This window comes from Mesoplodon mirus, assembly GCF_964341445.2.
Source record: "Mesoplodon mirus genome assembly, chromosome: 5".
Taxonomy (NCBI): Eukaryota; Metazoa; Chordata; class Mammalia; order Artiodactyla; family Ziphiidae; genus Mesoplodon; species Mesoplodon mirus.
The window spans coordinates 14929896-14955241 of record NC_138980.1 but is presented as its reverse complement, the minus strand read 5'-3'; the positions used below and the strand labels follow the sequence as shown (position 1 = coordinate 14955241).

General features: G+C 56.0%; 1 protein-coding gene across 1 annotated transcript in view; it reads right to left on the bottom strand.

Annotated features, from left to right (window-relative positions):
• The window catches only part of FGF18 (fibroblast growth factor 18), a gene marked incomplete at its 5' end in the record, with an annotated part of 34716 nt that extends 10126 nt beyond the window's left edge, over nucleotides 1-24590 (bottom strand). The window contains 3 exons of the mRNA XM_082623179.1: nucleotides 9714-9894; nucleotides 24348-24384; nucleotides 24559-24590. Of these exons, the coding sequence (XP_082479305.1) occupies nucleotides 9714-9894; nucleotides 24348-24384; nucleotides 24559-24590 (250 nt within the window). The remainder of the gene's footprint in view (nucleotides 1-9713; nucleotides 9895-24347; nucleotides 24385-24558) is intronic.
• Between the last annotated feature and the right edge of the window lie 756 nt (nucleotides 24591-25346).

Sequence of the window (25346 nt, the reverse complement as noted above, 5' to 3'; positions counted from 1 at the left end):
CTCCCCAAGGTGTGCCCTCTGTCCTCAACTTCCTCAGCATCCTCCAGGGTCGCAGGCACCCCACACTGTGAGTGCATCAGAAAATGCCTTAGACTGGGATTCATGGGGTCCGATTCCATTTCTGGAATTGCCATCCTGGGGGTGTGACCTTGAGTAAGCCACACACCCTTCTGAACCCCAGTTTCCTTACCCATGCAGTGGGAATGGGGCTTGACCCTATTGTGAATGTCTCTGGCATTGGAGAGGGGCAGGCACGGGAAACCCTAAGAAGAGGGTGAGGCCACAGGGCTGGGGCCCAGGCAACCCCAAGTGAGTCCAAGGGGAAAACTGCTCTGTCTGCCCTCCCCCAGCACATGCCTGGGCCTCTGTCCTAAGAAGAGCTCCTACTACACGCTGGATCTGGCTCCCATGTGAGCCTGCTAAAGTCACATATCCCCACGAGGTTGGGTACCTTTGTCCCCTTTTTACAGTGTAAGAAACTGAGGTTCAGAGAAGCAACCCAGCAGGAAGGGCTGACGTCAGGTCTGCCTGGCTCTTCCTGCTGGGGCCTGGGTCCCAGAGGAGGGCCCCCAGCTCTGGGGAGACTTGGCTCAAAGCACAACCCCCATCTCTCATTAACCACAGCCCATCTCAGGAAGCCCTGGCCTCTGCCTAAGCCATCCAAAGGGCCTGGGGCTGGGGCTAGACTGCACCTCCACCCCTGCAAGCCAGTCACCCTCACCCCAGCGAGGGCAGGGTCTGCACCAGCCTCTGTGCCCAGGGAGCCAGAAGTCTGTTCTTCCCCGACTGCAACAAGCCATGGAGTGACCTAGACTCCACTCAGCACATGACATAATGAAGAGCGAGCCGGGCCAGGATTATGTAAAGTCTTTGGGGAGTAATAGCAGCAGCATTTCTCAGAAAGACAGAAAGAGAGACTCCGCCCGCTCAGACCAGGTTTGCCCCAGAGCCTGCCTGGTCCTCAGCATCACGCTCCCCCTTCTCCTGACTCAAGCCCCAAGCCCCCAAGATGCAGCTCTCAGGAGCTAGGAACCTCATCTCCGCTCAGTTCCATTCTCGTGTCTGTCCCAGGCCAGGCGGGAGGGGTTGAGGATAGTATCTCGCCCCTCACCACCCTGGCATGCCCCCATCCTCTCTCTGCCACTCTTGTCCCCAGCAGTCTCTTCTCTACACAGCAGCCAGAGGGATCCTTTCAAAATATAAAATTAATTGTGCCTCGTCCCTGCTAAAGCCTCCTATGGATCTCCAACCCACTAAAAATCCAGACTCTTTACGGGGACCCGGAAGGGGCACGTGGTCTGGCCCCTGCTGCCTGCTCCCACCTCCCTCCCTCACTCACAGCCCTCCAGCCGCACAAGCCTCCTTACTGTTCCTGCTCTAAGACACCAAGCACACTCCCACCTCAGGGCCTTTGCACTTTTCCTCTGCCTGGAGATTGCTCGTGCCCAGAGCCTCCCATAGTGGCTTCTCACTTCCTAGGTTGACATCTCAGCTCAGATGCCACCTCCTCAGAGAGGCCTCCCCTGGCCATGCTGTCCAATGTCGTACTATCCTCCCAGTTCAGCTCTAGCCACCCCCTGCTCCATTTTCCTCAGAGCTCTTCCCCAAGTTGTTTTATTTGCTACCTTTTCTATTGTCTGTCTCTATCCACTGGAAGGTAAGCTCCATGAAGGCAGCCCTTAACTGTCTCATTCACCACTGTGGTTTCCAGCTCTTAGCCCATACCTGGCTCACAGCAAATGACCAATAAGTAAATTTTAGTAAGTGCATAAAGGGCTTGGTGAGGTAGGTATGAATAAAGCTATTTAAAAGTTAAAGCAAACGAGATTCAGGGAGGTAAAGGGACTTGCCTAATGGTACACAGGTAGTAAAAGCAGGTAGAAGTTCAAACCAAGTCTCTGATTCCAGGTCAATGCCCTTAGCAACTCTTCCCTCTACCTCCCCACGCCCCCCACCACCACCGTGTTACTCCTGCCGCTCACTAGAACTCCGAGCTCCTACCCACCCATCCTTACAACAATCCCAGGAGATTAGAACTATTTTTTATTATCCCCATTTTACAGGTGAGAAAATTGAGTCCCAAGGTCAGACAGGGATGGAGTTAAAATGCAGGCAGGATTCAAACCCAGGCAGGCTAACACGGAAGTCTGGGTCTTACCCTGTCTCCCCCACCAGTCACTTCTCCTCCATGCCAGTCCCTTTCCTGGGGGGGTTAGTGAGTGAACGAACACCAAAGGCAGGCAGAGAAGGTCTTCGCTTGACCTCACCTTCTTGGGGCAGAAGTCTGTGGGCTGGGATGCCCAAAGAGCCAAAGGTTGGGGCCCATCCCTCCTCAGCTCCACTTCCAAATGACCTTGAGGGAGGAAGGGGTGTCAACGGTCACCCTGAGGAAATACCTTCGAGCTGACTCTGGGAGGTGGGGGAGCCCATAGGACCACCCAAGTCTGGGTTCAAACCGCAGCCAGAGAGGCATGAAATGACTTCAGATCTGGTTTTGACTAGAAGGAAAGGCTGCACGCACCAGAGGGTGAGTGAGTGCAGGATTGGTGGGGGGGTCCCATAACCCAGCTCCCCTGAAGGCAAAGTCCACAGAGCCAGTCTTACCAGGGCCCAGCACAGAGCAGGAGCCCAGCACCTGCCCATGGCTGGGGGCCAGGAGCTCGAAGGACCCAATCCCTTCTCCAGCATTGAGAGAGGAAAGCAGAAAAGGAAAAAGAGAAAGTGGAAGAAAAAGGAGCCAGGGGCTTCCCTGGTGGTGCAGTGGTTGAGAGTCTGCCTGCCGATGCAGGGGACACGGGTTTGTGCCCCAGTCCGGGAAGATCCCACATGCCACGGAGCGGCTGGGCCCGTGAGCCATGGCCGCTGAGCCTGCGCGTCCGGAGCCTGTGCTCCGCAACGGGAGAGGCCACAACAGTGAGAGGCCCGCGTACCACAAAAAAAAAAAAAAAAAAAAAAAAAGGATCCAGAAAGAAAGCCCTTTCAATAAGGACTCATGCTGTCTTTTTTTCCGTTTCTCTTAAATGCATGGAGTAACAATGACAATTTAAAAAACTAAACAAAAACTGTTAATACTTATTTGAGCATTTACCATCTGTCAGGCACTGTGCTTGGAGTCTGAATGTGGAATGTCTCATTAGATCCTCACAACAACTATTACACCCATTTTACAGATGAAGAAACTGAGGCCCTGAGCAGTTAAGTTACTTGCCAGAGTCACACAGTAGGACCAGGATTTGAACACAGGCACAGTAACTCCGGAGCTAGCCTGAGACAGAGAGATTCAGACAGGTGAGCAGAGCAGGACAGACATCAGGCAGGTCAGCCGTGGCAGAGAAAAAAGAAATGACTTTGATGGATGGATTGATTGACTGATTCCAGTGTGATTCCCTAGCTGGGCTTCCCTGCGGGCAATCCACAGCCTCACTTTAAAGACTTTTGGTTTGAAGGGTAGGAAACGACAGGGAAAGACCAAGAGGCAGACAGAGAGCCAGAGAGACACATACAAAGAGGGACACAGAAGACCCAGAGAAAGGGAACTGGAAAAAACTAAGCAGGAGAATTGGTTTCTTTTCCCCCAAGCCTCGGGGTAAAATCCCCAAGACCTGAGAGAGCAGTGGGGGAGCTGGGAGCCAGTGAGAGGCTGGGCAGAGCTGGCCGTACCCAGACCCTGCACGGGGTGGCCAGCAGCCGGCCAGCCGGCCGCAACAATTTCAGTGCTGACAATGCTGCTGGCCACTCTCCAGGCATCATCCTCCAGTGAGGAAACGTCCTTGCCACAAAAGGCACTGGGAGGTGACACCAAATCATACTCCCTTCCTCCCCTCTGAAGGTGGACCAGGTCGAGGGGAGGGGAAGGGAAAGAATGGGGGTGGGGGGAAGGAGCCCTTTCTGGAGATGTTTCGGCATCACTATCCTCACACACCCACACACACCCACTGTGGCCTTTCCCCAAAGGTGCCCACGGTTCCCCTTCTCCTAAAGTCCCCCAAGGAGGTTCGCAGGCCACGTGGGCAAGCCGGAAAGGAAGAGAGAAAGAATCAATAGGATCGATCGGGAGCTATATTTAATCCTAGCTGTATGTCTCATGTGGCCATTCGAGCTGCAGAGTCAGCGACGTGTGGGTGGCCACTCCTCACTGGGGACAGAAGTCGTGGAACATGAGCTCAGAGGGCAGGGGGTTCAGACGGAGATATTAATGCCCCTTCCCAGCTGGGAGCGCCCCTTGGGGAAGCTGGTCCTGTCGCTCACTGTATCCTTGTTGCAAGATGCAAGGCTGGCTAGAAGGAAGGACGGGAGAGGAGGACAGGAGAAGAGGAGGGAGGGAGCACGGACTGCCCAGGTACCTACTGTGTGCTGGGCTCTGTGCAGGCACTTGCCCCCGCCCCGGGGAAGTGGTCCCGTCTACAATCCGGGACGCGCACGTGGGTCAGCCATGTATTCACTGGCCCAAGCATGTATTGAACCGTTGTTTGTGGCTGGCTCTGTGCAGGGGATACAGCAGTGAACACAATAGACTGAAGCGGCCTAGCCTTAGAGTTTGCACTATAACAGGAGACACAGAGAGCGAATAACTAAATACTTACCAGAACCTCAGGGAGCGATAAGTGCTAGGAAGAGAAACATACCCACGAGGGGACAGAGACAGGAATTCCCTGAGAAGGGGACAACTGAACAGTAGTCTGAGTGAGGTGAGGGAGCAAAAGCCATGGGGACATCTGGGAGAAGGGCATCCCCAGGCTGAGGACACAGCAAAGGCCCTTAGCTGGGGACATGCTTGGCGTGTTCCAAGGGCGGCAGGAAGCTCGCTGGGGCTGGAGTGGAGCGGGCAAGGACGAGGCAGTGGAGCCCAAGGTGAGGCTGCTAGTCAGGAGCCAGGCTGCACCAGGCCTTCCTGCCGATCCAAGGACTTGGACTGCATTCTAAATGAGCTGGGAGCCTTCGACTAACGGAGTGACACAGTCTCACGGTTTGGGCTGTGGTCTGGAGAACGGACTATGGGCCGTCAGACTCAGAGAAAAGAGTCTCTGATGCCTCAGCCACACCAGCCAGCCCACAGGACCTTGCTCCTTGCTCCAGCACAGCCCTGCAGCAGGTACCAGAATGAGAGAAATGGGGACCAGAGGGCCCCCTCCCACTTCCAGCAAAAGCCCTGGAAGACCCCACATACTTTCCTAGGTGAGTCACGCAAGTCAGCCCCTGACTGTGCTTTGCGTGGCCCCGTAATTATTTTATTCATTTATCCAGTAACCTTTAAGGGGGGGCTGCTTTCAGGACATGTACTAGACATGCAGACAGGCAGAAAGGTCACTGCTTTCAAGGAGCTCACGTTCTCAGAGGGGCAAGGGTGAACGGGGGAGCTGCCTCGAGGGGCAGAGCCCATGCTGGGGCAGGCTGACTCCCTGTGACCCTGAGCAGTGGTGACACAGCTGGAATCACAGACTAATCCATGCCTAACCGGAACAAACCCACACAGTACACACTCCGTGCCCTGCCCATGCCTTCCCACAATTGTGAGGAAACCCACTGGTGCAGGGAGGGGATGGAAAGCGCCCAAGGGGACACAGAGAGTGAGGGACCCAGGCTCTTCCTACTCAGAGTCAGCCCCTAGAAAGGAGAAGGGGCTCTCGCCTGGGAGCTCCTTGAGGGTTGGGCCTGGGTGGTCTCACTCACCGCTGTATCGCCCAGTGAGGGAGGGACCCAGGTGTGAACTGAGAGACCGGGCTGCACGCAACAGAAGGGTCCAGATACCCTTCCGCATCCAGCCTGGGACAGCAGCCAGAGCATGGCCAGTCCGCCCTGCTGCTTGGAATCATGCTGAAGAAGCCTCTTCTAAACTGCAGCTGATATGCCAGGGCCCCACTAAGGGGAGAGAAGCAGTATCCCTTCTGGAAGCCCCACGAATCAGTTCTCGAGAGGGGAAACCTTCACCTGAGCCTATGACGGTATCCCCCTGCCGCCGTACAACAGCACGGAGTTCAGGTGGTTATTATGAATATTCTTGCTTTAATAATCATATACTCTTTGAGAATAAGATATTCTCTCATTTCAATTACCCCATTTTACAAAAGAGTAAACAGGATCAGAAAGGCTAACACACACCGAAGGTCTCCAGCTCGTAAGTGGTGGAACTGAGATTCCAATTCCATTCGACTCCAGAGTCCACATGCCCACCCTCTCAAAAGACCACCTCCCTGGCTATCACAGCCCCTCCGGAGGCCTGCTCGGGGCTCTTCTGGGCACTGTCAGTCCTGGGAGGCTGGCCTACTGTAAAACCTTGGGTGTTCTGGGCTTTTTTTCTTAATCAAGTAGAGGAGCCCTTTTCTGCAAATGAAAATAGGCAGGAATATCCAACCCCGTGGCTTATAAAAGCAGAGTTGCTCCCACACCACCAGCCCTGATGCTGGGGCCCCTCCCCCTCCCTGAGGGCTGGCTCAGCTGACCCCAGGTGCTCCTCTGCTGAGACTCAAGTCCCACCACCCAGCAGCCCTGCTTCCTATAGCCAGGGGTTGCTGACACCTCCACATCCCAGCTGAAGGGCCTCAACCTTGGAGGCAGGTAGAGTGGGGCCTTCTCATCCTTGCTTGGCAGGTGAAGAAACCAGGCCCAGAGCCAGACATGCTTGTCCCCTGCACTGCGGGCTGCTCAGCGGCCGAGCTGCCACTGGAACCCAGGGGTCCTGCCTCCTGGCCCAGTGCTGTTTCTTCAAGGTGGCAACTACCTGCAGGACAAAGGTGACCAGGACCAAGGGCAGGAAGGGGAGGGGCTGATGTAATAATCCCGGGTGGGCAGGGTGGCCCTCCCCCAGTTCCCGGCCTGCCAGGTGTCCCACTACCTAAGCCTTTAGCCCCCTGGCTGGCATACCTCTCCCTCCAGAGCCGAACCTAAAGCTAAGAAAGTCCTGCATTCCTGGAACAGCCAACCTCAGGGCCCTCAGAGTGCTCTGGGAAAGCTTCAGGGAGCCATGGGGAGAAAGTCTTGCAGAACAGCCTGGTGTAGAAGCCTGGCTGACATCTATGCAGATTTCACCGAAGACTGCTCACTGCTGCAAAGCCGGCCAAGAGCTCCTGGGCAGGGCACCCAGACAAAGGTGGGCCTGCATCTTGCACCTACCTGCCTATGGGGTCTAGCGCCTCGGGACGCTGTCAAATCTGAGATTCTGAGTGTTTTACAGACTCAAATCTGAGATTCCGGGCGTTTCTGGGGATTCCAGATTCCAGGCATTTATAGGGATTGTTTATACTTGGTGTTTGCTGAAATTCCCAGACTGCATTCTAACTGTGTATGAATGCAAGTCTCAGAAGACACCATTCTTTCAGCTGGATGGAGCCCTGAGAAGGAGGGAGCAGGTTCTCAGACCATCCTGGGCCCCCTGGCCTGACTAAGGACTACTGGCTGCCCCTCCCCCATAGGCAGGGCAAGCCTCTAACACAGCCCCCCATCCTCCTGCCCGGCTTGGCCACATAAATCACCCTCCCAATAATATTTGTATTGATTATCTAGATTGGAAGCCTCAATTGGCTCCATTGTCTCACTTCCTCTCCCAGGGCTCACAGATGGGATCCCTTCGCCTCATCTGCGTTTCTAATGCGACATTTAAATAGAGCAGCCTCGGCGGCCAGCAAGGCCCCTGGCTGCCTTGGGTGTTGGGGGATTGGAGGAATGATAAACATATTCCCTGACAGAGAATCATTAAATCTAGAGTTTGTGGAGCTGGAGGAGAAGCCAAGATGGGCGAGTCCCTGGATACTCCAGGGGTGGTCCCCCAGCAGCACCAGGGCGCTTGTTAGACATGCAGAGCTCAAGGCCCCAACCCAGACTCTCTGAATCAACATCGGCATTTTAATAAGAGCCCTCACTGATTCCGATGCATGTTAGTGTTTAAGAAGCACTGCTCTAGTACAGCCCTTGTAATGTACAGAGGGAAACTGAGGCTCAGAGAAGGCAAGGTTACACAGCAGGTGAGATCTCCTGAGTCTCCAGTCCAGGCAGAGGAAATGAGAGGACAAGTGGCTTCTGGAGGGAGGGGCCGGCCATTTCCGGCCTCCTCTCCCTCCCAAGCTCTTGACTCCTATCTCAGAGCCTGGACAGATGGTTCAGACCGGAGTCTGACCCCCCTGTACTCTCCCAGCCTGGAGGGGCCAGCCAGAGCTCCGGGGACTCCCCAGGAGGGCACCTCCCTCCCGCCCCAGCCAGCCAGCTGCCCCTTCCCTGGCAGCAACTGGACAGCAGATCCCAGGGAAAACCAGCACCTGGGTCTGCCCAGCACAGCCAGGCGTCCATGGAGGGGGGGCACAGAGAGACAAGGCCCCAGAGAGGCGGCCAGCAGAGGGCCTGGGAGAGGTGGGGAGGAGGCACGGAAAGCTGTGGTCGGAGGGACGGACGCAGGGAGAAAGACAGAGATGGTGAGGAGGGGGGAGACAGAGAGATGGACAGAAACAACCAGAAGGGGGGAGAAGGACTCAGAGAGAGAGATGCCCAGATAAAAGGAGAAGCAGCCAGACTGAGAGAGGAAGAAGGGGGACGAGGGAGGGAGGGAGGGAGGCAGTAAAGAGCGACGGGGCAGGAGAAGGGAGGGGAGGCAGCTGGCCTGGAGGAGCAGGAGCCCAGCGTGGCCCAGCCCTGCTCAGCCCGGCCTGGCCCAGCCCCCAGTGACGGTGCAGCTGCCACACGTGGGCCCTACCATGAGGTCAGTCCTGCCCCGGGGCTGAGGGAAAATAAATGGTGTCCAAGATAAAAGATCCAAGAAATTATTTGTCTTGTTGTCATGTCTTGACTGCAATGGGCAGGGGCTGGCGGGCAGGCGGAGCATCATCTCAGATAAGCCCAGGCCGGCAGGCTCGGCCGCAGGCACGCACGTACTGTGGCCACCTACAGCCCCAGCTCCCTCCCACCCAAGGCTGGGGCCTGGGACACCTCCCAGAACCTGGGCCTGAGAAGGTAGGAAGCGATGGAGGTGTGGTCAGTATTTGCTCAGAGTCTGGCCCCTAAATCCCCTCCAGGCTCTGGGAGGGAGGAGTCCTGCCTGCTTCACTCACTGCTGAGGGTCTTTGTGGGTTGGGGGCTTAGGGAGGGAAGGGAGTCAGGGTTATTTCACTCCTCCCAGCCCCTTTGCAGAGGCAGCTTGGGGCAGGTGATGCTTCCTAAACACACCAGAAGAGAGCTGGACAGTTCCAGGGTCAAGGACAGGTCATGGGGACCATGGCCCAAGGTGCTGTGAGTGCCCATGCCTCATAGGTGCACAAGCTCAAGCCTGCAGAGCACACACACACAGGCCTGTCCCCGTGCACATGCATACACTCTCACACACACATGCATGTATGTGCACACACACTCACACCAGGCCAATTTCCACCACCACCACCAGCATCCAGAAAGCATGCCCCAGAGGCTCCCACCCCTCCGAGCATCTGAACCTGGGGAAGCAATGCCGTGGGGAGCAGGTTGCCACGGATACCCATGATGACTGGCATTTATGGGGCATTTACCAGCAAAAGCATGCTTTATTCATGTCTTCAGTTACTACTCCCAATAAGGCTCTCAGGGATGCACTACTGCATCCCCATTTTATAGATGAGGAAACTGAGGCCCAGAAAGGCTCAGCGCCAGGTGCAAGATCACACAGCCAGGACACGGCAGAGCTGGGATTTGAACCTGAGGTCTCAGAGGCCGGGAAGAATGTGTACACGGTCGGGGAGTGGGGGGTTGACACTTACCATACTTGTCCCCGTCCTCGCCGCGGGCGCTGATCCTACGGCCCAGGACCTGAATGTGCTTCCCGCTGGTCCGGCTGTAGAGCTGGTACAGCCGCAGCTGCTTACGGCTCACATCGTCCCGAGCCCGCGTCTGGTTCTCCACATGGATGCGGAAGTCCACGTTCTCCTCGGCCACCAGCACCTGAGCAGGAAAAGGGGTGATGGTGAGCTACCCTGGACGTCCAGAGTCCCTGCGTGCAGGAACCACATTCATAACAAACAGCCAGGGTCTCCTCTACGCCAGCTCTGGGCCAGGCATCAGCACACGCTCATAACTGCCCTGTTACCACCCCCATTTCACAGATGAGGCAACTGAGGCTCAGAGAGATGAGGCAAGTTGCCCAAGGTGGCCCAGCCAGGAAGCAGCAAAGCTAAGAATCAGGTCTAGGTCTATTTGACAGCAAAGTGTGCTATCTCTCCACCACACCCCCAAATTAAAGCAAGAAGTATGGAGCAGAGTTTCCCATGTGACCTTGGGCCCATGGTTTGTTCTGCCTCAGGTTCTTCCCCAGTAAAACAGTGGAGCAAAGCCTCTGGCCTGACTACACCCCAGGGTGGCTGTTAGGATACAGTGAGCAAATGGGAAGAAAAGTACCCAAACCAATATGGAGATGGGAAATGGATGGGGGGCATATAATTCCTGTTTAGGTCTTCAGCGGGGAAGGAAGGAGACCTGGCAAATTTCTTCCTGGGAACGAATGAACCAGGGCCCACTGTCGCTTCTCCCCCTGGAGCTGATGCTGGGGGCGGTCTCCTCTCCACACCTCAAGTGTCCTCACGCTCGCCTCCACCACCAAGCATTTGCCCACATCCCTAGCCCCTCGTGGAGAAGCCCCTCGTGCTTAGCATCTCTCATCAAAATTCCCTGTATCCCTGGAGGTTTAGCTCATGTCTGACCACACTCTCCAGGAAGCCACCTCTGGCTACGCCAGCACGTATCTCTCCCGTCTCCTTTCCCTGAACACGGCCTCTCACGTAGACAACTTGCACCCACCTCCTCAGCAGCCTCCTGCTTCTACACTTTCCCCCTGGGAGTCCATCTTCCACCAAACCCAATCACCTTGTGTAACCCTCCCCTCCAAACTCTCCAGGGCTTCCCATCGCATTTAGATAAATGTTCCCACCAGGGCCTCAGGGCCCTGCAAGATGAGCCCCCAACAGCTTTCCACCTTCATCTTCTACAAGTCCCTCCCCACCAGTTACACTGGCTGTCTTATTAGGGCTCTGAGCATTCCAAACACAAAATACACACATGCCTCAGGGCCTTTGCACTTGCTCTTCCCTCTGCTTCAGTGCTCTTTCCCAGATTTTTGCACTCTGGCTCCTCTAATTCATTCGAGCCTCTGCTCACATGTCACGTCCTGAGACAGGACTTCCTTGACTGCTTCTCTGAGGCAGCCCCCACTTCTGTCACTCCTCATCTCTCTACCATGCTTTGATTTTCTTTCTAGCATTGATCAACCTGAGATAACATCTATTTATCTAGTTTTTTTCTGTCTCCCCCACTTGTTTTCTGCTATATCCCCAGCACACAGCATAGTAGGAACTCAAACATTTGTCAAGTGTATGAACGAACAAGTGAACATTGAAAAGATCTGGAGTCTGTCATCCCATTTAGCATTAAATTAGGTTTTCCTACGCCCTGATAATTGTATGCCTGTCCCAGCCCATCTTAACCAGAAAGCTGAACAATTCTTGAAGTCCAGACAGCGTTCTGGGTTTGTTCTAGGCACGCTAGGCTTGCAGGACCCCATTCCCACAAGACCATGACCCCACTCAGCCCATGATGGGGCTCTTGGAATTGGGGCTGCCCAAGCATCTGTCTCAGCCCTCAGCTGTGAGCTCTCCAGGGTAGGGACCATGTTTTCCTCACTGCTACACCCCATGCCCAGGCCAGGGTCTCTGTCCCCCCGCTGACCTGCACATGTCCTCCAATCCCAGCCTAGGCTCCACAGGCACTTCACCTGGACCACATTATTGAACTTTCACTATCATCCTCAGGGTGGAAACATTATGCCACATTACAGATGAGGAAACTGAGGCTCCAAAGCTGAACCAACAAGGTCACAGAGCAGGCAATGGCAGAGTTAGCCCCAGGCCATGTGGCCCCAGAGCACTGCTTTCAGCTCCACCTCAGTGGGCCCCGCCTGTCTCACCAGTACAGTGGGGAGCAAGATCCAGGTTCAAAACCCAGTCCTGAGCATACATCCAGAGAAGACCATAATTCGAAGTGATACTTGCACCCCAGCGTTCACTGCAGCACTATCTACAATAGCCAGGACATGGAAGCAACCTAAATGTCCATCGACAGATGAATGGATAAAGAAGATGTGGTTCATATATATACAATGGACTATTACTCAGCCATAAAAAAGAATGAAATAATACCATTCGCAGCAACATGGATGGACCTGGTGACTGTCATACTGAGTGAAATAAGTCAGACAGAGAAAGACAGATATCATATGATATCACTTACACGTGGAATCTAAAAAAATGGTACAAAGGGACTTATTTACAAAAGATAAATAGAGTCACAGATGTAGAAAACAAACTAATGGTTACCAGGGGGGAAAGGGGCAGGGGGTAAATTGGGAGACCAGGATTGACATATACACACCACTATATATAAAATAGGTAACTAATAAGGACCTACTGTATAGCACAGGGAACTGTTCTCAATACTCTGTAATGACCTATATGGGAAAAGAATCTAAAAAAGGGTGGATATATGTACATGTATAACTGATACACTTTGCTGTACAGCAGAAATTAATGCAACATTGTAAATCAACTATACTCTTAAAAAAAAAAAAAAAGAAAACCCCAGGGTTAGCCACTCCCTAGCTAAGGGTCCCCAGGCAACTTACTGAGAGTGGTGACAATGGCACCGACCTTGTGGGTTGCTGTGAATATTAAACATATAGTCTTAGCACAGTTGCCTGGTACAGATTTAAGTGCTCAGCAGACATACGTAACTACTGAGAGGATACAAGGGAGCCCTTTAAGAGGCTCTTGGTGAAGCCCTGCAAACAGAAGCCTCCTCAGGACACAAGTGGATCACACTCTCACGTCCTTCGAGACGAGGCACTTCTGCTGCTCAGATTACAGTTTGGGAAGATGTTATTGCTTTTGATCATCCCGACAACCCTAGGACATGGGAATGCTTATCACCCCCATTTAACAGACGTAGAAACTAAGGCTCAGAAAAGTTAAGTCGGTTGCTTTGAGCTGCACAGCCCAGTGGTGCAGGGCCTGGCCACTGGTGTGCACACTCTCCACTTCCACTACCCTAAATGGCCAGCCCGTTCACAGCCCAATCACACACCTGGGACTTGCCTCATTTCACATCCTAATGCCTGGGGAGGATGGAGCTCCAGGGCCCCCTGAGGCCCACACCTGGTGGGCACGTGTCCTGAGGAACCCCCGCCTTCCTGGAATGACTTCCTGAGGTGGCCTGGCCCTGTCCCCTCCCCCAAGGCCAGGCCTCCGGCCTCCCTCCCTGTCCTCCAGATCTCCTGCTCACAGGAGACCTTATTGACCAGAGGTCAAACCAATCTCCTCACCCCAGGTCCCCTAGGGGAACTGCCCTGCCCCAGAAGCCAGCCTCCCATTAATGATTTTCTCCCTGGCCCACTGGACAGAGGCAGCATGGGTGACCCAGGGTCAGCAGGGGCTATCCAGTGGCCCTTCCCCAGGATGCGGGGGAACAATCCATCTTGCCCAGCTTCCACCATTTAAGCCATACTCTGTGGCCACATCAATCCCGAGGGCGGTAACAGGGGTGGCATCGGACATGGAAACAGAGTTTGTCCTTTAGAAAAGGCAGGAAGACCCCTGGGCTTCCTGGGCAAGACCTCTGGGGGGCTCCAGGTCTTTGCACAGCCCCTCTGCCCGGATGACACCTGCCCTCAGCTACCTCCTCTGGAAGTACTTCCTGCCCTCTGGCCTCAGGCTGGCTTACAGCCTCTGGACACTACTGTAGTGGCTTTACTGTCCCCAGAGTCCAGTGTGCCTGGTTCATCCCTGAACCTCCAGCTCTGCCCCCAGAAGGCACCTGGCAAATGTCTGCTAAATAACTGTGGCTAGGATGAGGAAAACCTGGCGGCCAAAATCAGCCCCATCACTTACTACCCAGATGAGCAGAGTGCCCAAGAGAGGGTTTTTAAAGCCATCCATTGCTAAGCTTTCCTCTGTCCCAGGCACTCTGCTAAGAAGCCCTCAAGACATGTCACCTCGTCAAATTCCTTAAGCACCCGTGGAGGTAGGCACCCGTTAGAGTCCATTTCACAGACTGGACCTCTGAGGCACCTCTCCGGGGCCACAGAGCTCCAGGGCCTGCCTGCAGAGCACATGCAGAGCGGGGCCACTCAGGAACATCCTCCCGCTCCCCCTCTCCTGCTACTTGGCCTCGCTGCCCAAGAGGGGGCCTGTCTTCCAGGACTTCCCAGAACAGTCAGAGCTGCTCTCTAAACCCATCCAGGTGCGTAATCATCAGGGGCACTGAAAAGCTGCAGTGTGACAAAAATCAAAATGCTGTGGCTCTCGCAAGGCGAGCAGGGCTGGCACAGACAGGGTGTCTCCTGGGGCAGAGCAAGGTGCCTTACAAAAGGCTCTCCTTGGGCTTCCCTGGTGGCGCAGTGGTTGAGAGTCTGCCTGCCGATGCAGGGGACGTGGGTTCGAGCCCCGGTCTGGGAAGATCCCACATGCCGCGGAGCGGCTGGGCCCGTGAGCCATGGCCGCTGAGCCTGCGCGTCCGGAGCCTGTGCTCTGCAACGGGAGAGGCCACAGCAGTGAGAGGCCCGCGAACCGCAAAAAAAAAAAAAAAAAAAAAAAAAGGCTCTCCTTGCCCCACCCCATACTCACGCATTATCTTTGAGGTTGAGATAGCTTTTCCCGCAGCAGGGTAGCCTACAGTGGGGTCCCCCTGCAGCATGGCTGAGACCCCTGTCAGCCCCCAGGGGGACCCACCCCTTCTCTGAGGGGCTTGCACTCTGGTGGAAATATTCACTCCCCGATCCAGGAATTGCACAGGGGCTGCAGCCCGAGATCCCAGCACGGACGTGGTGCTTAGTGGGACCGAGCCCGCCACCTTCCGCCTGCAGTCTCAGGCTCTAGTGCACGAGGTGAGAGGTTTTCCTGCTCCCAAATCTGCCTGGCTCCCCACTACCCATTGCACAGCGCCCGCATGTGGTCCTTTACCATCCAGCCCCCGCCTAGCTTCCAAGCCTCCTCTCTTAGGCACCTTGGGGGGAAACTACCACGGGGTGAAAAGAGGTTGGGGTGAGCCCCACTCCAACCCCAGGGCCAGCTTCCAGACGTCAACCCAGGTTCCCCCTCCCGCCGGGGAATCCAATAACCACAGTTGCTCCCTCTGACCGAAGGTTTCAACCTCACCCATCCACTCCTGGCTCTGAAGTCATGTCTGAAGCGGCTTCCTATTTCTTCCTGGGCCCGCCTCACACCAACATCTGCCACGTCACACATCACCTAATACACACGTTACATCAGCCCACCCACACCACACACGTTCAACAATAGCACTCACTGACCTCGGGTGTGACCTGGCTCCACCCCAAAATCACCAACTTACTTGATTTCTTTAACCCTCAGTTTTCTCATCAGCAGAATGAGATTGTTTACAACTATTTACCTCAGAAAAACGTAAGTAAAAAGAGCCACTTTTTTTTCTTTTTCTTTTTTCTTATTTTCTAAACAGTCACTACTTATGGAGCATGTTCTCCGTACTAAGAAGTACTTTAAGTAACTTATCTTACGTCATCCCCAGAGCAGCCCTATGAGTTGGTATGGTTATTATTCCCATCTTACAGATGAGGAAACTGAGGCTCAGAAAGGTTACATTGCTTGTCCAAAGGCACAAAATTGGTGCAAAAAAGAATCAAGATTTGAATCCAGCTCAGCCTAGAACCTCCGCTCCCCATCTCTTCACCCTCTCCTGCTCTGTTCTCCCTTCTCTCTGTCACCCACCTCCTTTCCCCCATTCAGGAAAGCAATTGGCTCCAGCCACAAGCCATATGTGGGGCAGGGACTGAGGTGGAGGATTAAACATGAAAGGACTGAGGCCTTGAGCTCACCCCCTACCCAAGAGAGGAGGAAGGGGTCAGACTGCCCATCCCACCCAGGTACCCATCCTCGAGGCCTCAGAGAATCCACGCCCCTGTCTCTGGGCAGCCTGCCCAGAAAGGGAGGGTCTCCCTGGTCCCAGGAGAGGCAGCCCACAGACTTCCAGCCACATTCCACCACTGCCTGCCTCCCCCTCCAGAAGTAGCACTGGGGCCAGCCATGCCAAGGGCTTTTAGAGCTTCTCCAAATTCTGGATTCAAACCTGAGACCTACACCCCATTCCAGGAGTGGCCCCTTGTAGAGTCAGCAGCACCCCCTCCACCCTGAAATGCAGCTCCCAAACTCTTCCTCGAGAGCAAGCCTGGACTCAGGCCCAGGAGTTGATGCCAGTCATAGTGCTCCGGGGATTATTATTGTCATTAAGCACGAAACTAACGCTGGCTCCCACTTAGTGGGCATTCGCTCAGTGCCAGGGTCCAAGCTAAGCACTTTCCAGGCACTGTCTCCTCGCTCCTCGCTCCTCGCAGGACCTGGGCAGGTCAGAACGGTTACCATCCCCATGATAAAGGGAGACACAGAGAGGCTAAGGGATGTGCCTAAGTTGTACAGAAACTGATGCAGCCAAGAACTGAACCCACCTCTGGCTCTGGAGTCCATCAGTTTCCCCTAGCTGACACCCCTGGACAGAAAGCGGAGGAGGGAGGCTGGGCCCACCCCTGAATCGGAGCTTGGTTCACTCAGACTGATGCCCCCAGCCACCCCTTAGCCCCAGGTTTCTCCCCTCTCTCTTGTCACACTCCCCACATCCACCCCAGCCAGGACAGAGTGATGCTCCAAAGGGCCCTTCCCCACCCCCAACCTGTCCATTAAGCTCCTGGGGCTGTCAATGTATTGATTGGCAGGGCTGAGCCGTCAGCACGGGGGCGGGGGTTGCTGCCACCCAAGGCGCTGACCGGGAGCTCCTCCTCCCCATACATCAGCCTGCTCTGTACAGATTGTCAATATGGGTGCCGCGGCCCGTCAACCCTGCAGCCAGCCTGAGAGGTGGGGGGGACTCCTAAAGACCCATGCTCCCTTCTTTCCTCCTCTTCTCCTTCCTTCCAATCCCTCTCCCTTGAAGCCCCTGGGTGGGGAGAGGGGTCATGCATGTCAAAGAAGTAATAAACAAGCCCTTTATTCTGGCATTCAATGCCCACCATGGCCTTTTATATCACCCCCATTCCTGAACTTGATGCGCCAGCCATTCCAAACAGCTTGGAGTCCCCTGAGCACATCAAGCTGTTCCCTGCTCCATGTAGAAATGGTCCATGTGCCTGCAAAGGCTTTTTCACACACACACACACACACACACACACACACACACACGCAGAGAGAGACGCTCAGAGTCTTCTTCACCCAGCTTGTTCCTATTTCAAGATTCAAATGGCGCACCTTCCCAGGCAAGATCCTCCTGCCCTGAGTCTGGTTTCAGGGCCCTTCATCAGAACACCCTCTGCACCCTTGGGCCCCTGCCCCCTGCACAGATCCCTCAGATTTCTCTCAAATCCCTGAGGGCTGGGACAGGTCCTGAGCACCCCATGCCCCACACCTGGTACAGGGTTGGGGGGCTCCATACAGATGCCCGGTCCTCAGAGAAGCTGTTCTCCCCACCCCTCCACTTGCTGACATTCATGCTGCATGCCAGGTCCATGCCAGGTGCCACAGGGCCCATGGGATGGGCCAGGCCTCCTTTGACTTCCAGGAACCAGGAGCTGGCAGACAAGCAGGCCTCTAGGCACACCAGAGTCAAATGTATAACTGCAGCTCACATTTACTCAGCACTTATAATGAGCCATGTGCTGGGCCAAGTGCTTCCCCCAAGTGACCACAGTTCACCCCCTATAGCAACCCCAAGAGGGAGGGTCCATCCTGATGCCTATATTAAAGATGAACCATAGAGAAGCCGAGAATTCACTCAATCACATAGCTACCAAGTGGCCAAAGTGGGGTATGACCCAGGTGGGTTGCGTCCAGAGCCTGAGCCCCTATACATCCCTGTGAGCCCCAGCAGAGAACGCACTGCGTCACAGAGCAATGACAAAGTGCTAAGAGGTTCCAAGGCACAGGTGGGATGGGGGGAGTGGTAAACAAAGCTGCCAAAGTACCTGCCATCTCTTCACAGGGATCATGGAGGAAAAAAGCTGAAGCCTTAGATGTCTTCTTCATCCCACTCAAAACCCAGTCCAGGGCCAGCCATGTTTGCTGATTGCTAATGCGGGGCAGCACCATAATTGAATGCCTACTGCATACCAGGTCCGAGACATGGTTTCAATTAATCCTCCCAACAGGCCCTAGGAATGGTATTATTATTCCTATTTCTCAACTGACGAGGAGGTAGAGACTCAGAGAGGTTAAGGATCTTTCCCAAGGGCACACAGCCTGTGAGGGGTGTAATAAGGATCAAATTCAGACCCAAATCCAAGACCTATGCTCAGACTAGAGGGGGCCTGATGTCACCGATGCAAGAAGCGCAGCCCTCCTAGCTTTCTTCAGCACGCTGCAGCACGTTAACACACACACAGAGCGTATAATTGATTGAGCAATTACTATTTCTCAATTATTTACTGAGTGTCAGCCACAGTGCTAGCTACTCTGTGTGCAATATCCTATTTAGTCCTCACCATAACCCTTAAGAAGTAGGTACCTTTCATTACCCCATTATACAGATGGGGAAAACCAAGGTGCAGAGGGTGGAAGGTTAAGAAATTTGCTGAACAGTTACTCAGCAGCACAGATAGGATTCAAACCAAGGTCTTTCCTATGCCAAAGCCCACACATTCAAGCACCACAGAAGCCGCCTAGCTCACTTAACTGATGCCCAGGTGGAGAAACCGAGGCACACAATGAGCCAGTGACAGAGCCAGGACTCCAACCCAGGCACCCTGAGAGTCTTTCTGCCCTGTGGCCTATGGGGGGCTTGTCTTTGGCCGCATCCTTGGCACAGCAGCATTTTAAATGGGCCTGAGGCCTTACGCCGTTTAGAGGTCGGAGCAAACAAAACCCAGTCATCTTCCAGGCCCTACCAGCAAGACTGACTAAAGCCTCAGGGGCCCGCTTACGCACTGATGTTCCAGAACAAATCCCTACTGTCAGACCCAAGGTGCCAACAGCAGGCCTCAGCCCTTCCGGAGGCCCGGTGGCTCTCCTCCAGCCTGGGCCACACTGACAGGGCCCTTGGCGTTGCCCTTCCCTAAGTGCTCAGCCACGGGTCCTTGTGAGTAGGGGGAAAACCCAACCCAGCACAAAATATGGGGCACACAGATGTTCATCAGACAACCCCGGCCCTCAGAAAGGAAACAACACCTTCCCTCTCCCCAGTCACCAGGAGGTGGCAGTGCCATGGGCGAGGAGAGCTTAATCCACTGACAGAGGGGTGGAACCAAGGGAGTCCTCTCAGAACAAGAGACACAGGGACTAGGTCTTGAAAGTCAGACAAGATTTCAGAGCCCTGGGTTCTGCACTCTCCCCTGCTCCACACCCTTAGGAAGTAGGAGCTGTTTTGCTGGTTATTCTCTTCCCATTTTATGCAGGCAGAAGCTGAGACCCAGGGAGGTTAAGTAACTTGTCCAGGGTCACACAGCAAAGACAAGGCAGAGCAACTCTTTGAACCAGCCTGACAGATTCCAGAGCCTTTAAAGTGCTGTTTAATAAGCCTGGGTCCTAGAGTGGGCAAGCTAGAGTTGAATCCCACTCTGCCTCTCTCTCCTGCTGTGCAACCAAAGGCAGATTATTTTATGCCTCTGAGCCTCACTTTCTTCATCTGTAGAATTCCCTAATTCCAGGCTGGTTGTGAGGCACAGCCTAGATGCTATGAGAAAGCGTCAGCCTCGGAACGAGCATGCAATACCCGGCGGCAGCTACCAGTATAGCTGTTACCCTGATGGGCCTACACCCTGATTTCCCACACCAACAACTTCCCTGCTACAGGACGAGGTCAGAACCAAAAGATCCTGCTGAGGACAGAAAGTCTTCTCCCTGTCCCCATCCTTCTCCCTCTGGGGGTCCAATGTGCCCTCCCAGCCACCCAGGGCTGGGAGGAAGCAACGCTGTGGCCCTGACACACTGCCCAGAGCCTGCTGGACACTGGCTGCACCGACCACAAGAAATGTTCAAAATCCACCTCCTTGCCTCACTGCAGGTGACACTCCTGGGCTGCAGGAAGGCTGGCAGGGTGCCCCCATCGCCCTCCATGCTGGGAAAGAAACTGGAAGGAGAGAGCTAGATCCCCTAGGCCCCACTACCCCCCAAAAAACACCCACTTCTGGCTCTGAAACCATTTTAGACCAGAACATTCCAGGAAGATCAGGGCCTGCAGACACCAAGTCAGATGGCCTCAACCACAGAGACGCCCACCTGGCCTCTGATCATCCCCTAATAAGGGATCCTATCAGGGGGATCCAACCGGATCTCTCACTAAGGGCCCCTAGCATGCCTCTTGAGACTCCATTTCCCTGTCAGTATTCCTTCTGAACAACTGCAGTGTTTCTGAAAAAGTCTGCCTGGTGTGCTGGAAAGGACACAAGGTCTCGATTTCAGAGTCTTGGGTCTTAGCCATGGCCTTGAAAAATCCCTTCCCCGCTCTGTACCTCAGTTTCTCCATCTGTGAGGTAGGAATATGATAATATTCCTCCTACTCCAGTCTCCCTCGTAGAATGGTAGAAAGGATGAAAGGAACTTCCTGATGCAAGAGCCACTTGGAAATTCATACAAGTAGCACTTTCTCACCAAACGCAGGTCACTTCTCCCCAGCCTTGGTTTCCCCCCCTCCTGCCCCACCCCCTCCCCTGCCCCCACCCCCATCAGGCTGGAGGATGCTCCCTACCTCTCAACACTTCACAGCGTGGGACAGGAGGGGTGGGGTTGAAGGAACTCCTGTTTATCTGGCACTCTCCCTCTCTAGACTGGGAGCTCCTTGAGGCCAGGAACGGACTAGTCTTGTTCCAGGGGCAGCAAGAAGCAGGCTCCCACAAGCATTTGATGAACAAATACCCAACTGGATGGACGAATGGATGGATGAGGTTGCTTCTTCAAGAAATTAAAAGTACAATCCAATAGGACAGCGTCCCAAAGGACTCTGTCTCTGGCTTCCCCATCCTAGCCAGCTTGAAGAGAGGTTCTACACCTCACTGAAGAGGCCAGGCATGGGGGTGGTCAGCCTTAGAGAAGGCATGGAAGGAAACTTCCAAACTTGAGCAAGTGCGGTGAGAGAGGAAGCAGCGCTGTGGGAGGGAGGGACTGAGGGGCCAGTGGGCGGCCCCCCCTGCCCTGGCCCGCCTCACGCCTGGCCTGTCTGGGGAAGGCCAGGACCTTGCCGAGCCTGGCGGCAGCAACAATGTCAGGCAGGTGCCGGCCGAGCTGCGTGAAAGGCCCAGCCCGGTGTCATTGTCAGCGCTCAGCCAAGTGCAGAAAAGCAATTTACTGGTCACGCCGCTTGCTCTCCTTGGAAATTTTTAAAATTCTTCCGATTTGAGCTATCCACGGTGTCCCAAGTCGTGTGGAGAAGGGATTTTATTAAATTCCCAGCTTCCCGCTCCCAGGGTTGCTGGCAGGGGAGGGCGGGGCTCACCACATTGTGTGTGGTTGGGGGGGCGGTGCGGGCAGTGTCTGGCATTGACTGTGTTCACAGAAATGTGGCTGGGGGCAAGGGGCCCATTTGGGGTTTGGTGGCTGATGATGGATGGAGAGAGGGGAGGAGCCCAGAAACTCTGTTGCTAGGACTGGACCAGTTCCCCAAAACACAGAGGCGGGGGAAGGAAAGGCATAGGTGTATAGAGTTCCCAGAAGAGTAATGTGCTCCTGCGGGATGAGAATTCACAAAACCTCTTCCACGCCTATCATATATACCATTCATCCTCGGGGTCACCCATGTCACAAATGATGAAGCTAAGTCTCGCAGAGGTCTACATATAGGGAAAGATGGAGCTGGGGTTCAGGTGCAGTCCACAGGATGGCAAAGCCCTGAGCCCTTCCCACGGTGCAGGGAGCCTCCCCTGGGCCCTGCTCACCAAGGGCATTCTCACTACCACCCTCCAAATGCACCCTGTCCAGGAAGCAGCTGCTCTCCCGGTGTTGGCCCATCACCTCAGTGGGGAGCAGACCCCAGACTCCCGCAACTAGCACAAGGGTCCCACCCCTCATCTTTACCTCTAACGAACACTCCATCTTGTCCCTCGAGCATAAAGGAGGATGTGAGCCTGCCAATTTTGTCTATAACTCCCTAGGGTAGCGTTGCTTTATCTTTCAGCAATCATGGGTGCTTTCAAAACTCTGTGGGGAGCTGAGAACCATCTCCCATACACTGCATATATGGGCACCGTTCTGCACAGTGTTTCAGGGACCACCCCTCTCCCATAATCCCATCCTTAGATATCCTAAGGGTGCATGGATCATGGGTTAAAAACATCAGTCAGTCCTAAGGCAGTTGCAACGGGAAAGGCTGCAAAGGAAGGGGGAGGTGGCGGGGTGGGGGGGGGAGAGGAGGCTCCCTCACCTGCTTGAAGGCGTAACCCCAATGGACCTAACCCAGACGGCCCACCCAGCTTTCCCCTCCCCGCCCCTCCCCCCACAGGCTGGCTCTAGCTCTGGCCAGGACGTGGAGGTGGGATGCAGAGTCCAGGTTCCCTCCCTCACATTCCCCCGCAACCGCCCCAGAACACAAAGACCACCCAGCAGCCCCTCTTCAAGGACCAAGAGGCGGCAGGCAACAAGAGGCCTGGGCAACAAAGTCTGAACCCATCTCTCTACTTTATGCCCATTTCATTGTCCCCGGCCCCAGGCTCAGCACTCAGGAAAAGAGCTCTCCCCCAGGTCAGACAAGCAGTCCCCCGGGGTGACCCTGGGGCCTGCCCTCTGCTTGAGGACTCAGCTGCAAACCAAGCAGGCCATGCCTGGCACTGGCCTCTCTCTCTGACACCAGCCATTCCCCACCCTGCCCCCTGCAACCACACAGGGTCACATCTGCTTTGGCAAACGGCCAGTCTTAAGTTACTGACTCCAGTTGTATTGATTCAAGGAGTCACCGGGGACCCCAGCCTGGCCAACAGAAGGAAAGAACCCATCAGTCTGTCCATCCATCCTTCCAGCCCCCAGTCCCAACTAGTTGCCCTCACCTCAATGTCCATCCCGATGGTAACAGCTCTCTCTTAGGAGTGGGAGGGGAGATAAGCAGTCTCACCACCACCACCGCCGCTGCCCTCCGCAAGAGACCCGTGAGTCTCAACAGCGCTCAACACACACACCTGGGAGAACCACCACTTTGCCTGCTCAGTGCTCTCCCTGGGCACCTCGGGAATCCAGAAAGCTAAGGCCCAGGCATCCTCTCGAACCCTAAGAGGACACCTGCCTTCAACCCAGAGCGAGAAGGGGCAGATAATCTCTTTTGGCCCCAGCCCAGCTCCTCCTAGGGCGCCTCCGTCAGAGCACTAGGTGGTGGAGGGCTAGGGCAGCTGGCACTTCCTATTCCCTTTCCCTTTGCGCCCCCCCTCCAAGCTGAGGCAGCCTGGTCTGGTTCTAATCGGGGCTGAAGTCAGCTCCCTCAGTCCCTCTTCTCTTTCCCTCCCCCCGCCCCCCAACCCTTTTCCTTCATTTCCACGGCTTTGGAAGCCCCAGTGTTCCAACTGTCTGCGTGCCAAGACCTTCCCGAGTCTGAAAGCTGCTGAAGTAACAGATCAGATTTTAGCAAGTGCTTTCCAGGCTGAGCGCCAAGCCCTCTTCTGATTCAGGAGAGCGAGCGAGCAGGGAGCGAGGCGGGGAACCAGCTGAGGGCTGCACTACCTTGGGCAAGGGTGTGCGTTGCGGAGCGCGGCCCGTTCCGGAGCCGCCTCGCAGGCAGTGGTCCCTCTGCCCAGGCGCCCCGCTCTGCTCGCTCTCACCCCAGTCTCCCCTCCTAGCACAACATCTCTCTCTCCTCTCTCTCTCTCTCTCTCTCTCTCCCTCTCTTTCTCTCAATGCTGCAAACGCCTTTGAAACCACAGAGTAATTTACAACTGAAGCTTTCTCCCTGGACTCCAAATCCACTCGGTTGAAAGGAGCCTTTTTGTTTGGAAGAGCGAGCGGAGATGTTAAGGGACGGTTGGCAGAGAAAATCCCTACGTCCTGACTCCTCACCGGCTGCGGGCCGGGCGGGGAGGCGGGGGGAGGGGGGGAGACGGGGTGGGGGTGCTTGGAGCCGGGCACATTGTAGCGGCTGAGGCCGCCGGCTCCGAGCATCTTCTCCCAGCCGAAGCCGACAGGGGCCGTGGCAGCCCGCGCCAGCCTGAGTCCCGCAACAGATCCCCTTGCCCTTGGCCGGTCCCCCGCCCGCGCTGGGCGCATTTGGAGCCACCCTTCCGCGCCCTGGAAACAGGTGCACTGGGCTCGGCGCCCAGGAGGGGTGGGGCACAGGAGGGGGCGCGGCCCGGGGGAGGGTGGGTAGACAAGTACCGGGAGACAGGGGCAGGTTGGGGGGGAGGTCAGAGTCAGGAGCCCACGTACCTGTACCTGGAAGCACAGCAGCAGGAAGTGTAAACACCTGCGGGAGAGAGAGATGGAGAGGCAGTCAGTGGGACTGGAGGGAGGGAACCCGCGTATAGACAGACAGATACGCAGTCGGAAAGTCAGAAGAACGGCCGGGCGGGCAGACAGAGCCACAGGCACACGGACAGACGTCCAGGCAGGGTGGGCAGCCCCGCACGCGGGCGCTTACAGGCAAGTGCAGGCGGAGGGCGCTGAATACATCGCTGGGCGGGGGGGGAGGCGGCGGCTCCTAGCCCAGCCTGCACATGTCCCCTTCGCGCGGCCGGGACCGGGCGCCTCCGCCGCCGCCGCCGCCGCCGCCGCCGCTGCTGCTGCTCCCTCCTCGCCGGCTGCTGCTGCTGCAGACTCTGCTGCTCCGGGGCGCTCCGCGGCGCGCCCTGCGGCATCAGCGCCCCGCGCGGCTCCTCCCGAGCGCTGCGCCCTCCGGGCTGGAGCGGGGGCTGCGGGGCGGCCGCCGCTGTGCAGGAGGCACCGGCCGGTGCGAGAAAGCTTGCTCACTGCCGGCCGTCCGGCCGTCCGGGCGTCTGCGGGAGGCTGGCTGCCCGGCTTACTCCGGGGGCAGCATGCACGGCGGGGCTGGAAGCTGGGGCGCGCTCTCCAGGCGAGGCGCGGGGCTGCGCGGGGCCAGGGGTCAGCGCTCCGGGGCCGGGGCGCGCGGCTGCAGCACGAACGCGTCACGGCCGCTCCGTCTGAGCGCCCGCCGGCTCATGTCTCCTCCTCCGCGTCTCTCCGGCCGTGCGCATCGCCACCTCCCACCACTGGCGGCGGCCGGGGCGTTTTCTACGCGCGGGCGGCGAGGGGGCGGGGGGCCGGGGGCGGGCCCGGGCCCGAGCCGGCACAATGAGGATGCGGGGCCCGGGGGCTCCCCCCTCGGGGCGCGGCCGGACGGGCGCTCAGCTAGCCTGGGTGCGCCGCGCCCACATCAAAGGCGGCCCTGCCTGCTTGCCTGCCTGCCGC